Source organism: Pongo pygmaeus, chromosome 3 (genome assembly GCF_028885625.2).
Source record: "Pongo pygmaeus isolate AG05252 chromosome 3, NHGRI_mPonPyg2-v2.0_pri, whole genome shotgun sequence".
NCBI lineage: Eukaryota > Metazoa > Chordata > Mammalia > Primates > Hominidae > Pongo > Pongo pygmaeus.
The window spans coordinates 159,384,021-159,400,211 of record NC_072376.2 but is presented as its reverse complement, the minus strand read 5'-3'; the positions used below and the strand labels follow the sequence as shown (position 1 = coordinate 159,400,211).

The window sequence follows — 16,191 nt, the reverse complement described above, 5'->3', positions numbered from 1 at the left end:
GTGATTCTCCTGCCTTAAGCCTCCTGAGTAGCTGGGATTACAGGTGCCCGCCACCATGCCCGGCTAATTTTTGTATTTTTAGTAGAAACAGGGTTTCACCATGTTGGCCAGGATGGTTTCAATTTCTTCACCTCGTGATCCGCCCACCTCAGCCTCCCAAAGTGCTGGGATTAAAGGTGTGAGCCACTGCGCCCAGCCACAGATTGATTTTTGAGGAGCAAGTGGAGTCACATATAACTTTAGAGTTTCAAACTGGATCATTAGGGGAAAAACTGGTCCCATTGACTGAAAAAAATATGTAAATTCAGAGGGGAAGTTTATTTTTTAGAAAACATATGAATTCTTTCTGAAGATCTGTTGTACAGCATGGTAACTATAGTTAATAACATATACTAGAAAATTGCCGAGAGAGTAGATGTATATGTTAATTAGTTTGATTGAGGTAATAATTTCACAGTGCATACATATGTCAAAACATCATGTTGTATGCCATAAATTTTTATAATATTTGCTTGTCAATTATACCTCAATAAATTTGGAAAACAAATATATAAATGCAATATTAGACATGCTTAGTTTAGAGTGGCAGTCATAGGCAGCTACAAATTTGGGAACTGTAGTTAGGGCTAAAAAATATAAACTTGAAAGTATTCCTACAGATTGAAAATAAGATTGAAAAGATGGCAGGAGAGCCAGCAAAAACAAAAATAAAAAAAACCCAAACAAACAAACAACACCAGAGTGACTGGTTTAAAAGACAGAAGCCAAATTTTAATGAACTACAACGGTAACCATGAAAATATTAGAGTGGCCTGAGGAGTAAGAAGGTAAGCAGAATGAATATGAGGAAGAATATACCAGATTTGGTGATTTGGGGATTACTGGTTACGTTAAGGTTACTATTACTAGTAGAGGGGGCAGAAGTCCCATTTCAGAGAAGTAAAGAGAATGGTCTGTGGGGCCATGGAGGCAGGCACTCTTTAAAGGTCAAAAGTGAGTCACAATGAGAAAAGTGGGATTGTATCTTGAGGAGGCAGCACCACTCATTTCACTCATTTTGCTGTTAGTTATCGACATTTGTGCATTGACTCTTCTGCCTGCTTGAAGGCAGGAATAATGTTTTTACTTCTTTTTAAAGATTCTTTCCTGTAGGATTTTACCCATAGAAGTTATATGAATTCAATATATAGTTGGCAAGTATTTTTTTTTTTTTTGAGATGGCATCTCACTCTGCTGCCCAGCTGGAGTGCAGTGGCACGATCTTGGCTCACTGCAACCTCTGCCTCCTGAGTTCAAACAAAATTTCTGTCTTTTTAAAGCTATGAGAATTCTGCTTTTTTGCACATAGAGGGGAAGGGGCTGGAAGAAGAGGGATGAAAAAGCTAAAAAGATTGAAAATGCCTGAGAGGATCTGTCCTAGTATTAGGGGTAGGGGAGACAGAAGGCAGAGAGGCTGAAGTGGGAGGCCTAGATAAGTCTTTGACCTATAAAAGTTTTACCCCAGATAGGTGGCTTTGTGAGTTTGGGAAAGTTACTTATCTTCTTTCTTCACTTCAGTTTTCTGTAAGATGGGAATAATAATAACACTTATCTTAAATATAACTTTTGAGGAATAAGTGAGATAGTACGTAAAGTGTTTAGAATAGTGTCTACTACAAATGGTAAATGCTCAGTATTAGTGATGATGATAGTAGACTCTAAGGAAGGCTCAGAGATTGGGAATTTATAATAGGATAGACTACTCTAGTAGCTCTTGGTAAAACAGATCTGGAAAGAAGACCATATTAAATGGAACGGAGTTGGAAATTCCATAAAATGGGTTTTCTTATGCTTCAATCAAAATGAGTTTAAACATTTTTTTCCTATTTCAGAGCTAACATTGAATCCATTGCATAAAGTTTAGATAATATGTTCTTACAAAAATGAATAAAAATATAGTTGACCCTTGAACACTGTGAGGCTTAGAGGTGCCAACCCCCATGCAGTTGAAAATCCACATATAACTTTTGACTCCCCAAACACTTAACTATTATTAGCCTAACCATTGACTGGAAGCCTTACCTATAATATAAAGAGTCGATTAATATATATTTCATATATTACATGTATTACATATTCTTACAGTTAAGCCAGAGAAAAGAAACATATTAAGAAAATTATAAGGAAAAAAATATATTTACTATTCATTAAGTGGAAATGGATCATTATATAGGTCTTCATTTTTGTCATCTTCACATTGAGTAGGGTAAAGAAGAGGAAGAAGTCTTGCTGTCTCAGGCATAGCAGAAGCAGAAGAAATTCTTGTATAAGTGGGGCCCTCACAGTTCAAATCCATGTTGTTAAATGGTCAACTGTAACCTTTAATCATACCCATTCAAAATCTAAGTCAGATACTCTGTGTCATCTATGCCCTGCATGAACTTTCCACTTAGGCCAGCTACCTGTTCTCCCCAGAAGATATATTCTATATGAATTTTGAGTACTTAAAAAATGTATAGTACTTAAATTTATTACTCATAGTTTCATTTGCTTGTTATGCAATTTATTTTCTGTCCTAAACTAAGAAAATAGACCTGTCATGATCTTGGGTGTGTGCACATATATAATAAAAACCAAATTGAGGATAGATACTAGAATTTACTACAGAGTCTGAATGCAAGAAGTATGTGATTGTGTCATGCCTGTTTCTATAATGTTATTACAACGTTAAAATGTCTTATGAGATGAAGATTTGAAAACTGCTCTTCTATAGAAAGAAATCCAAAGATGTAAGCTTGTGTCTTGTCAAGTATTTTTGAACTTAGGAAGTGGTTTTGAAGATTTAGAGACTTCCTACAAACAAAATGTAGGGAAAATGTTTTTCACTTTACCTAAAAATAACCTGACTATATACACTTACGAAATGATTAGCCATTTTGGTTATCTTTCTTTTTTTTTTTTTTTTTTTTTTTTGAGACGGAGTCTCACTCTTTCACCCAGGCTGGACTGCAGTGGCGCTATCTCGGCTCACTGCAAACTCCGCCTCCCAGGTTCACACCGTTCTCCTGCCTCAGCCTCCCAAGTGGCTGGGACTACAGGCACCCGCCAGTGCGCCCGGCTAATTTTTTGTACTTTTAGTAGAGATGGGGTTTCACTGTGTTAGCCAGGATGGTCTCCATCTCCTGACCTCGTGATCCGCCCGCCTCGGCCTCCCAACGTGCTGGGATTACAGGCGTGAGCCACCGAGCCCGGCCCATTTTGGTTATCTTTCAATGACTGCACTCACTATACCTTGACTGCTTTTTGAATTGTATAATAAGAGCTTAAATAGCTTAAAACAGACTCGCTCAAGCCTGTGGAATAGCATAAGAGATTAGAACCCATACATTTGCAGCACCTTGTAAGCCATGTTGCCTTGTGTAGACTTGTCTAAATTCAACAGGTCATGTGCATCAATAAATATGCCCTTATATTCATTTGCTCAGCCTTGCTATTTTAGAATGAATGTAGTGAAAGCTGTCTATGATTAAAAAAATTATTTATAGTTGGATTTTCTTTTATTTTTCAGTTTGCAGACAGTAGGTTGCATGCCTCCGCCTGTGTCTTCTGCAGTGATTTTAACCAAGGCCGTTGGTGGAAATGAGGTGAGTCATGGGGCTACCTTATTTAAACATAAGTGCATGCTGTGCTTTTATTTCAAAATTATATCATAGTTTTGGACATGAAGGGTTGATGTTGCAGAAAACTCCTAGCCATAGCAGCTTGTGAAAGAAGGAGGTGTACTCACATACTAGCATGATGCTAAAATTGATTATGATGGATGGAATTTAGGATTTCAAAGAGAAGAGCAAGGGAAATGAGTGAAATAGAGATAGTGATTTTTCTTCTACCTCAGTGGAAATCGGGAGACAAAGGACAGAGAAGACCTGGGAAAGGCATTTTTCATCCAAGATTCACAGACTGAGGACATCCAGTATGGTGATTCCTTATCTCCAAAAAATTTGTTAACAAACTAAATTGATGGGGAAAAGTTAAATATGTTTAATGGCAAGTGAGGATGATATAAAAAGAAGAAATTAGGCTAGGTTTCTTAGATGAATTCAAAGAGATTATTCAACTGCCAGGGGACTATAGCACAATAATTGTATTTGTATATTGGAGTAGCAATTGTCCAATGCAGAAGCTACTTATAGGGGGTTCTTCCTTGGTTGAAAGGCGCTATGATTTTATACAGAGGGACATTCATTTGTGATAGCTTATTTCTCCTTTTCTACTTATATTCTCTCATTCAGAAAAAAGATGTTATTGAAGGAGGGAAGATATAATGGGTTTCCACTTCAGTTCATTCTTAGGATTCTGCTTTCAACATCTATTTTCATTTTCATCCACTTTATGCTTTCCAAAAATATTGAGTACCTGCTATATTCTTTTTGAAAACAGGTTTATGGAAGTATCATTGACATATAACAAACTGTATAAACATAAACAGTTTAATGTTTTGACGTATGTGTACATTTGTGAAACCATCACCACAATCAAGATAGTGAACATATCCATATCCATATATACACCCTCAAAGAGTTTCCTGAGTCCCTTTGACATTCCTTCCATCTGCCCTTCTCAACACACCTCTTCCCCAGGCAACCACTGATCTGCTCTCTGTCACTATAGATTAGTTTGCATTTTTTAGAGTTTTATGCAATGGAATTACACAGTTTGTGCTCTTTTTTAAAATCTTTTCTGGCTTCTTTTACTAAGCATATATATTTTGAAATTCATCTATGTTGTGTTCATTAATAATTCAGTACCTTTTTTGCTGAGGCATAGTATTTTGTATAGATACACTACAAATTGTTTATCCATTCACTTGTTGATGGAAATTTGGGCATTTTCTAATTTTTGGCTATGAGCATTACTGTAGAAATCTTAAGTTTATATATAATATACCCCCTTTTCCTTAGAAATACCTAGAAGTGGAATGGGTATATCATCCAGTAGGTGTAAGTTTTAGTACCTTTTAGTCAAGGAAGAATCATCTATAAATAGTTATAAGTCTCCTATAAATAGCTTCTGATGTAGACCATTTCTCTCAATGTATAAGCACTCTTCTTTTACTACATGTGTATGTTTAACTTTTAAATAAATTACCAAACTATTTTTTAAAGTGGTCATACAGTTTTACATTCCAACCAATAGCGAATGAGAGTTCCAGTGTTCTACATCCTAGTCAACATTTGGTACTATATTTTCAGTCTTTTTAATTTTTGCCATTCTAATATGGTGTAATGATATCTCACTGTGGTTCTAATTTAATTTGTATTCCTAGTGATATTGAGTATCTTTTCATGTGCTGATTTGCTATTCATATGTCTTCTTTAGTGAAATGTCTATTAGCTCTCTTGCTCATTTATTTAAAAATTGGGTGGTTTGTTTACTTATTGATGAGCATTAAGAGTTCTATATATTCTGGATATATCTCTTTCATCAGATATTTGCTTTGTCAATATTTTTTCCTAGTCTGTGACTTGTCTTATTATTTTTTACCAGTGCCTTTTGAAGAGCAGGATGGTAGTGGAGACAGTAAAGGTGATTGGATTCTGGGTGTATTTTGAAGGTACAGGATATGCTGATGAATTAGATGTGGGGTGTGAGAGAAAAAGTGGGGTCAAGAATGACTTTAAGGTTTTTGGTTGAGCAACTGCAAGGATGAGGTTGCTGTTGCTATGTGAGAACAGGTTTGGGGAGTATTAGCCTACAGAAGCTAGGCTATTCTGGGATCACTAAGAACTCCAAAATCTCAGTGGTTAAAAATATACATTTATTTCTTGTTCATGGTACATGTCCCATGTGGGTCAGTGGGAAGGTCTTCTGCCATCCCTAAAGATGCCAGATTGATTGGAGGCTCTACTGTCTTGTAGGTCTACCTCCTGGATGGAACACACAACATTTTCACTTGCCACAGCAGAGAGAAAGATTGGAGAACCACAAATAGGCTTTTCACTGCCCCGGTTGATAGTGATACATGGCACTTCTGCTCACATTAAATTGGCCAGAATAAGTCATATGGCCTTACCATGTGTTGTCACTTATGTGCCCTGAAGGAGAAAGGAACTGACATTAGTGAATACTTGTAATGTCAGCCATATAGGTAAAGATCAAGAGTTTGGTTTTTTGATGTACTAAGATGCCTATTATATATCCAAGTGGAAATACTAACAAAGAATTAGAGATATTAGAATTGGTAGTTTAGGAAGTGGTCTAAACTAGAGATATAAATTAGGGAATCATCAGTGGATAAATGTATTTAAAGCCAAAATTGGATGAGATTATTTGGGGAGAGAGCATAGATATAAAAGAGAAGAGGTTCAAGGACTGAGCCCTGGATCACTCCAACATTAAGAGGTCAAGGGAATGAGGAATAATCAGCAAAGGCAACAGAGAAAGCAGCAATAATGAGAGCAGGAAAAACAGGGGAGCACTGTGTCAGGGACGCCAGGTGTCCTGGAAGCCATGTGAAAAAGTGTTTGAAGAGGAGGGTCTGGTTCACTGTGTAAAATAATGCTGATATAAGTTGTGTAAGGTAAATTCTGAAGATTAGCCACTAAATTATGCTACATGGAGTAAATGGCAGCCTGACCAGAGTGGTTTTGTTGGAGCATTGGGATAAAAGTTTATTTGGGGTGGGCTCAAGAAAAAAGTGGGAAGAGCAGAATTAGAGATAGAAGTAGAGACAACTGTTTTGAGGTTCTCTGTGATGAAAGGGAAAAGGGAAATGAGGTTGTATTTAGAGGGGATGTGGGGTAGAAATTTTTTTAATGGGGAAATAACAGCATGTATCCATCATGATGAGAATGCTACACTAGAGAGGAAACTATTGATGTAAAAGAGAGTATGTATGCTGGAGTAATATATTTGATCAGATGAGAGAGAATGGTATTGAGTTGTATGACTGTCAGTAGACCTTGGGCTGTTTATTTATAATAACAGAAGGGAAGGCAGAGTGTGTGGATATGGATGTGTGTAGCTGGGTAGAAGGGGTATACTTGGTCTCTTTTAATGGTTTTTATTTTCTTAGTGAGGTTGGAAGCAAGGTCAACAACTGAGAGTGATGATGAGGTAGGTAGTATTGATGTTTCAAAACGGAGGAGAAAGTGTGCAATTGCCATCTAGATGAGGAAAGTGAGTTAACTTGAGGGTATGGCAGGACAGCTAGGCTGGACTGAGGAGCCAGCTGAGATGTGTAGGCATGCATTGAAAGTGAAGCCAGGCATTGTGGTTGTGTGTTTTCTCAAAGCCACATTTAGCTTCTTAGTGTAGGAATGAAATGAGCAGATAGCTGTATTTAACCAAAGATTTCATTATGTCAGGTAGTTATTTCTATTTGCCATATAATTAGTGAGATAGAGGAGGTATAGGAGTTTTAGACTAGTATGCACTGTGGTTTTCTTTCTATTTTGATTAGAGATAAATGTGATTTGTCTAATGGTGACTCCCTTAAGAGGTGTGTAGGCTATATTGATTTAAGAGACTAAAAAGCCTTTTTGTTCTCAACTTTTGGCCAAAGTTCACATTTCATCCATATCCTTGACATTGACATAGCATTAGATTCTTCTAAAGTCTACTTACATGTTTATTCCTTCAATAGATAAATTGTTTATATTAATGTTCCATGTTAAAAATGTGGAATTTAGAAATATCTCCTTTGTTTTCTAAAAGTGTTAGTCTATTTCTTTAAATGTTTATATTGTATACCTTCATGATTATCAAGCATTTTTGTAGACCAGGGGTATAAGATATAATTTTTCATAAATCTTGAATATCAAACTTCAGAAATGAAGTTTGCAGAGTCCAGTTTGGTCCTATCTTCTGATATGAAATGAGTAGACTATTTCATATTTTCACCAGATTGTAGGAGAAAATGATCTGCAAGAAAAGGTAGTAGAAAAGTTTAATACTTTCCTAAAATAATGTTACTAGATAAGTGAATATAGACTTTTGTTGAAGTAAATGTGAAAGAAGATTAATCTGTTGTATAGTATATTGGAAAGAATGTAATCTAAGGATGGACAGTGAATTTGTTGGTGTGTGTAATGAAAAGGTCCACAAGCTGGGCCCACTATCACCTACCATTTGATGAAGGCCCTGATTCTGCTTTTCTGTGATTCTCTGCTCTGCCTTGCATGTAGCGGCTCTGTACTCACATGGATTTTAACATAGCAATAGAATTACTGTGGCATATTTCCATGTTGCATTATCCTTGCAAAATGTTCTTGATGGTGTTTATGACAAGTATGAAAACGTCTTCCTTCAGGATTTTGTGTTATCACCTTTTTCACATGTAGTTGATGCTCATGTATATTTATATATTTATATGTAATATATACATGTTTAATATGTGCTCTCATGTACTAAATAAAGTGTGTGGTTGTATAGCATATTTGTTTTTAATGATTTGGGGATGTATGCAGTTGTAATGGTGTCATTTGAAATGATTATTTTCATTTTGCAAAGTTGTTATAGAACGTAGGAGGAAATTTGTTTCTACTACTTACACATTTTTCATTTTAAATGATTTTCAGTAAAATTGTTGGTTACCAAAAGATTTTGTCATGGGTTGTACTTTGGCAAGAAGTAACTTTATTGCTTTTTGTTAGTTAAAAAAAGATATGTTCTTATAACTTAGGTTATTATTGTTTCAGTGAGCCAATTAGAATTTATAATAATTTTTAGCAGCAGAGGGAACTCAATGTATGTGCATAGCAATGTATATACAGTGAAATGCCAGTATATTTCTCAGGTAAACAAATGATACTGTTTAGTAGTAAAGCTGACTGACAATCTTCTTTTGTGGCTTTTACATTTTAAGCTATTTTTATTTAAATATTAGAAACATGGTCAGCTTCTTATTTGTGATTGTTATTTATTCATTTGAATATTTTAAACACAAGTTTTCAAAACTGCAAAGTTGTAGAGTGTGCTTTGACATGGTCCAGCTGGTGGTGATTGTGGCTGTGTGTATGTGTGTGTGCATGTAGTTGTAGTTCCTTTTTAAGTAATAGAAAAAGTAATAAGGCCGGGGGCAGTGGCTCATGTCTGTAATCCCAGCACTTTGGGAGGCCGAGACGGGGGGATCACCTGAGGTCAGGAGTTCTAGACTAGCCTGGTCAACATGGGGAAACCTCATCTCTACTAAAAATACAAAAATTAGCTGGGCTTGGTGGCACGTGCCTGTAATCCCAGCTACTCGGGAGGCTAAGGCAGAAGAATTGCTTGAACCCGGGGCGCGGAGGTTGCAGTGAGCCAAGATTGTGCCATTGCACTCCAGCCTGGGTGACAGAGCGAGACGCCATCTCAAAAAAAAAAAAAAAAAAAAGAAAAAAAGTAATAAGAGTTGGTGAATCCTAATTTTATTTCCAAAAATAAGAAGATAGGTCAGAATGTTTTATATTTTATTCTGACATGGGAGGCAAAAGATAAACACTTATTCTTTGTTTAAAACTATATATATTTGTTTAGTTTAAATTTCTGTTCTAAATATAAGATTCAGTGATAAAAATTTTTTTTGATTTTTTTTTTCCCTCCAAAAGCCTTACAAAGGTTTTAAACCTGATGAGACTTGCTAAGAGAATCCTTGTATTTGAATTCAAGTTACTTCTGCTTTACAATAACTATCACAGGGATTCCTTTAAAAAAGAAAAAAAAAATTAAAGAAACTAGAAAATTATTCCCCTATGTTTGGAGAGGGAGTTATGTGGTTTTCATAGTATTGTTGTAGAACTACTTCATTTCTCTATGGTTTGTACTGGTATTTAGTGAAAAAGCAAGAAAGGTAGGGTTTGGGAAAGAGGCATTGTCTTCTTTTATCTTAATATTGCTTCTTTTGCATGCTGAGAAAAGGAAGAATTCAGCTAAAAGCCATTGCCTAAAAATGTGAAGTGAATATGAAGCCTTAACGTCCAAGTAAAGTTGCAAAGCTATACCACTTTGCAAAATTTTGAGAGCCTAGGTATTAAAGAAGTAGAAGAGAAATATAATTAAGGAGTGTCTGCCTTCAAATATCTGAAGGAAAAAAGAAAAAGGCATTAAGAGTTTAATAGATAAAAGTCAGGGCAAGTTAGAAAGGAGTCTTTAGTCAGATCTGGGAGTAATATTTAAACTCTAGGTTATCTGTGTTTAAAACCAAGCCTGGTAATTCGAACCATGAAAATACGCACCTTTACCACTAGTAGCAGTGTCTGACTATAGGCATGTTATTTATGTTTATTTGTGGTTTTTTGATTGTTTGTTTCTTAAAATGGATTTCATGGATCACTTGCACTGGCATTACCTGAAAGATTAGAAAAGTAAACTTAAATTCTTTATATCATATCCACCCTAGACATATTGAATTAGAATGTTTAGTGGATGGGCCTCAAGAATCTCCTTTTAAAAATTGTGAAACCTATCATAGCTATAAAAAGGGTGTAAAACACATATACACAGTTTAAAGCACAATATGCACTTCTATGTCCACCATCCAGCTTTAGAAATAGAATACAGTATTCAACCAGTTGTTAAGCATCAACTTTAAGATACTGTTTTCTACCATAGAGAATAATAAGGATAATAAGGTCTTACAGGGGAGAAAAAGTAATCTTTTGCTCACCCATGGCAAGGGTCATAGCTGACATCCCTATAACAAATGACACATTAACAAGAGAAAAGCATAACAAATTTATTTACCCAAAGTTTTCAGTGACATGGGTGATTTCAGATATGTAGACCCAAAGAGACAGGGAAAACTATATTTTTATGCTGTCTGATGAAATAAATGGATAGTTGTGGAGAAACATGGTTGGAAAAAAAGGGGTATGCTTTAATGGTAATAAACTGGGGCCACTTAACAAGGCCAGGTTTTTCAGATTCTTTTCTGTGTCTCTGTAAGACCTGCTTTCCCCCTGAGTGTGAGAAAGGATACCTGTCACATGATGATCTTCAGGGGAGAAGGAAGGAAGTCAGAGTGACCTTTCTGCTTTCTATGATCCACCTAGGGGGAGGGGAATTCTAGTTTCTATGATCCACTCACGGGCAAGAGAAAGAGGGACAGGAGACATGAGGGCAGGAGAAGGTTAGGGAGACCATCTTGCTTTTGAGGCCACCTTGTCTGTGTCAGCTCAAAAATACTCAGTATGCCAAGGCACCATGCTTTAGGGTATTGTGTTCTGAGACCTGACAATCTAGTGCCTGACTTTGAGAAGCTTACATTTAGTGTGATATTACAGTATTCAGAATCTCTACTTCATGTGATAAACCTCACAAAAATAGGTGAAACATAGTGGAATAGTTTTGCCTAGATGACCCATATCATTAAATTATTGTTTTCCATTTTAGTGTAGAAAAAAAACAAAATGTGCCGCAAGTGAGGTCAGCTCCACCCAGCTGTGTGGGACAGCCAGAACTTCAGGTTAGAGATCTAGACTGTGTTTGCTACTTGCAGCATTAGGCTGTGGTCTTGCCTGGTCTAGTATTAAGACAGTGTACTTCTTTTAATGCAAGCATATTTAGCTGGCATTTTTATTTTATTTTACTTAGCAGGTTGAAGGATTTTAGAACTTTGATAGTCATGCTGAATTCCAAATACATTTTAAAGAAACATTTTGATTTGGGGTATAGAAGAAAGATAACAAGTATGTGTATGTGCCTCTGTGTGTGTGTGTGTGTTTTACTTTCATCAACGGGGCTGGTGCTCAAATCTCTTCAAAGACAATTTAAGAATGTCTCCTGAGCAAAGAAAATTATTACATGTGGTGAAGTCTTTAAGTCATAGATGAAGGTCATGGAAGTCTGAGTGTATTTAAAAAAGGTTTTCTATCTGCTTGGAAAGCAAATGAAGCACTCATTACTAACTTTCAAAGTATAGCTATGAGATTTTTGCTAGAGGTGAAAGATCAAGATCATCACAGTCCAAATGGAGACTGAAAGTTCAATTTCTGACTCATGAGTGAGGCATGAAACATTTCAGGGTTATTTTGCATTATCATTGGGGAGTTGGTCTTGCTAATCCAATGCATTAAGATAAGATTCATTGAAACATTTATAAAGGCAGTTAGAGTAGATCTAATCAGCAGAGAGGACTAGGAGTGAACGGAAATCTTATCTGTCACTCACTTTCTCCGCTTTAGCAATTACTTAGCCTTTCTGTTCTTTGCCTTTCTCTTCTGTTAAATGGGGTTACTGCTTTGGCTTGTAGTGGAAGGTTACTGGCATCCTGGAGGAATCTTATGTCTGAAAAACATTGTCAGCATTGAGCCTTCTTGCAAGCTGGCAGATGTATATTTTTTAGCCTCCAGACTGGTGTGCTTTCTGAGAAGTAGTAACAGCTACATTTCCCTCTTTAACAGATGAAAGAACAGAAGTAACAGCAGCAACAGCAAGAAATTCTATGCCCCTACTCTTCTACTATATCTACCTTTTCGCTTCAGTCTTATTTTCCGGATTTTCCGGATTGGGCGAGAGTTCTTAGGAGGTAGAAAGAGTTGACTGTGTTTGTTTTAAGCTGCTATAAAACTTGTGAAACGTACCTAGATTTCCCTAGATTTTTGTGTAACTTAGAATTTTCTCATTTAACCCTGCTGCCCAGCAAATTGTCTTCATTTTTACCTCTCTAACTAAAAGGGCCCTTTTAATAGGTTAGCAGTGATTTCTAGTCACCAATCCCAGTGGCCAGTTCTCAGTTCATATCCTCCATGACTGATACCATGGCCACTCATCTCCAAATTCCTTCTGCTTTCCTGACACTCATCTCTCCTGATTTCCTTTCCATGCCTGTCATCACTTCTTTTCTTCTTGTCTGGTTCCTTTTCCATCCCTATGGTGTCTCCCAGAGATCTGATCTAAAACAAAGTGTTAGCCCTGCTAGATTCCTGTTTCTGAATCCTTCTTCTCTCTATAGCTAAAGCCATATGACCCCCATCTTTGGGTTTGACTGTGCCTCAGACGTTAGGGCCATTCCTGATCTTGGGCGAGAAGTATTTACGTAACTCCAGCTTAACATGCCGTGGCACTATATCACCACCTTTGCTGATAGGCCGCCTGACCTTGAGCACAGAATACCCTGCCTTGGAATCAAAGCATGTGCTTAATTCCTGCTTTTACCATTACTAACCTAGTGGTTTCAGTAAGCCCTGGACCTTGCTGGCTTTTGGTTTCCCCATACAAGGAGCAATAATATTTGCATTCTCATTTCATAGGATTGCTTACAAGGATCTCATGCATTGATATGTGGAAGTACTTGTAAACTATGAGGGAACACATCAAGTAAGCATCAGCATTATTATCATTGCAGAGGTTTATCACTGATGAAATAACTGGGTTTTCTGAGTCAATATTATTGCTGTCTCAAGAACTTGATCTTCTAAATTCGCTCATTCATTCACTTCGTTCATTTATTCAAAAATATATGTCGAGTGCTTGCAATAGCTTGCTGTATATACATATTACACTTATAGAATTTTCAGTTTAGTAAGTGATATAAAACAAGCAGTAAATTGCAGCATAAGATGATTCGTATTTAAATAAATTTAATAAACTGGATAATTTTAGTTTATTAGTTTGCATTACAGGTCTTCAGGTTTTTTGTATAAGTATTTCTTGTCATAACCTGGAATATTCATGTCAGATACCCAAGATAGCCCCTTTGGGAATTAAAGGGCATGGGGAGCCAAACTAGTAATTGAAAGATTGCTTTGAGAGTTTAGAACTAGATAAAAGGGATTGAAGATTGAATAGATTTATAGGATGTTTCTCTGAAACAGTAAAGCCTAGAAAGCATCCCAGCTCCATTCCAATGAACAACAACAAAAAAACACAAGCCACAAAAACAATCAGATATATCTCTCTCTCCCTCTCTCTTTTTTTTTTTTTTTTTTTCGAGACATAGTCTTGCACTGTTGCCCAGGCTGGAGTGCAATGGCGCAATCTCGGCTCACTTAAACAGTTCTACATAAACATTGAAAATGTGTTATCAACCTAATACTCCTTGTTCAGTATCAGAATATCTGCATGTATGATGACTAGCAAAACATTTTTTGATAATTTGGTTTATTTTGATTAGTTATATTTTAAATATCAGGCTTCCTATTTAGAGAGGCACTAGTCTAAACAACAACACACTTCTAACTTTTCTTTTAGCTAATCTAATCTAATTAATGTTTATATTTTTGCATCTTATTATAGAGAATTTTATTATTTTTACTTTTATTTCCAAATTCTGGGCATGTGCCTTTTTCAAGTTCTGTAGCTTGTCTGTGCACCAACTACATGCTAGTTACACATGTATTTGTGTATATTTATGAAGTTGTTTTTCTTGAAAATGGAAGACTTATTCTTAATAATTTACTAAATCATGGAGTTATGAAAATGTCAACAAATTAAACCTCAGAAGACTTAGCTGCTTCTTTTGGCCCCATCCCTAACTAGCTCTGTGATCTTGGGTAGTCTTTTCTTCAGATTTTTAATCAATTGTATGTAGGCAGGGTTGTTTTAGATGAAAATATTTTTGGAAAAAAAACATATAAGACCCATGTAAATGAGAGGAGATATTCTGTCACTTTAAACTGTTTGCTTCTTGGTGAAATATGATCTATTTTTATTGCATTAAATTTAGATTTTTATGCTTTCCCAACGTATTCTCTTTTTATATTAAGATGTTTGGCATCTCTCAGACTATTTATTAAGAACATGGCTGGCTGGGCGCGGTGGCTCATGCCTGTAATCCCAGCACTTTGGGAGGCCGATGCCAGTGGATCACTTGAGCTTACGAGTTTCAGACCCGCCTGGGTGACATGGCAAAACCCCATCTTTCCAAAATTACAAAGAAATTTAGCCAGGCATGGTGGTGTGTGCCTGTGGTCCCAGCTCTTTGGGAGCTTGAAGTGGGAGGGTTGTTTGTGCTTGGAAGGTGGAGGTTGTAGTGAGCCAAGATCCTGGCAACACACTCCAGCCTGGGGGAAAGAGTGAGACCCCATCTTAAAAAAAAAATAGAAAAGAAAGAAAGAAACAAAGAAACATGGACAGTGTATAGGCCAAAGGAGTCAGGTTTAATCTGTATTGCATTGCTACAAACTTTAGAAGTGATTCTGTTAAACTTTACTCGCGTTACAAAGTCATCAGGGTGTGTCTTTCTTTTCTTTCTTTTTTTTTTTGAGACAGAGACTCGCTCTGTCGCCTAGGCTGGAGTGCAATGACGTGATCTCGACTCACTGCAAGCTCTGCCTCCAGGGTTCATGCCATTCTCCTGCTTCAGCCTCCCAAGTAGCTGGGACTACAGGTGCCTGCCACCACGCCCAGCTAATTTTTTTTTTGTATTTTTAGTAGAAATGGGGTTTCACCATGTTAGCCAGGATGGTGTCGATATCCTAACCTCGTGATCCACCCGCCTCGGCCTCCCAAAGTGCTGGGATTACAGGCATGACCCACCGCGCCCGGCCCGGGCTGTGTCTTTCTAAGTATTTAATGAGAACATCCTGTTTAGTGCAATGAGATTTTCAAGCAGATTATTCATGGCCAAGAACACCTGGATCCAAACAAATGGTCTGAATATATTGAGTGCACTGAGCTGCATTTTAATCCAGTGCCAAGATATTGGCCTTGCAGGGCCCTCTGAATGAGGGATTTATTTATTCCCTTCCTTCCTTCCTTCCTTCCTTCCTTCCTTCCATCCTTTCCTCCCTCCCTCCCTCCTTCCTTTCTTTCTTCACACAGGCAGAAACCGAAAAGTTTTCCAAAATATAATTACTCTGTGTGTAATTCACTCTTTCTTTCCCTCGCCTTTTTTCCCGTCCTCCCTCCACCTTTTTCCTTGTCTTCTCTTCCTTTTCCTTCTCTCCAATCTTGGAAAAATAATGCCAATCATTATTCACTAAATTGATTTTGTGACCACAGCTTGAAAAACACTATCCTAAACACTAATGGATATTTGCCATTCGTATTTCCTCTTGAGTCAGCTCCTTTGATTGTCTGGACAAACTTTTTGGCCTTGGTCTATATGCCCTGGAGGATTTCTGGCCACCTATTACTTGCAGACAGTTCCTTTGGTATTGGTCTTCAGGCTATTTTGAGGACTTTGTCTTCTGACGAATTCTTCTGCTGCTTGTGGCCAGCTCACCTGATCTGTCAGCACCTACAATAAGGACCTCCTCATCCCCCGTATCTAGTAGTTGAAGCCTTGCCCAT

The 16,191-nt window shown here is 37.0% G+C and overlaps 1 protein-coding gene across 19 annotated transcripts in view; it reads left to right on the top strand.

Annotated features, from left to right (window-relative positions):
- SLC10A7 (solute carrier family 10 member 7) overlaps nt 1–16,191 on the top strand; it is a 268,404-nt gene that overhangs the window by 14,717 nt on the left and 237,496 nt on the right. For 15 of the 19 annotated variants that reach the window (XR_008502285.2, XR_010126150.1, XM_054486373.2 and 12 more), the window contains one exon: nt 3,548–3,623. Coding sequence is in view for 17 of the 19 variants with exons in the window: in XM_054486373.2 (XP_054342348.1) it covers nt 3,548–3,623 (76 nt within the window). In the remaining 2 variants the exon portion in view is untranslated. The other 4 variants (XM_063664166.1, XM_063664163.1, XM_054486375.2 and 1 more) reach the window with 3 other exon arrangements.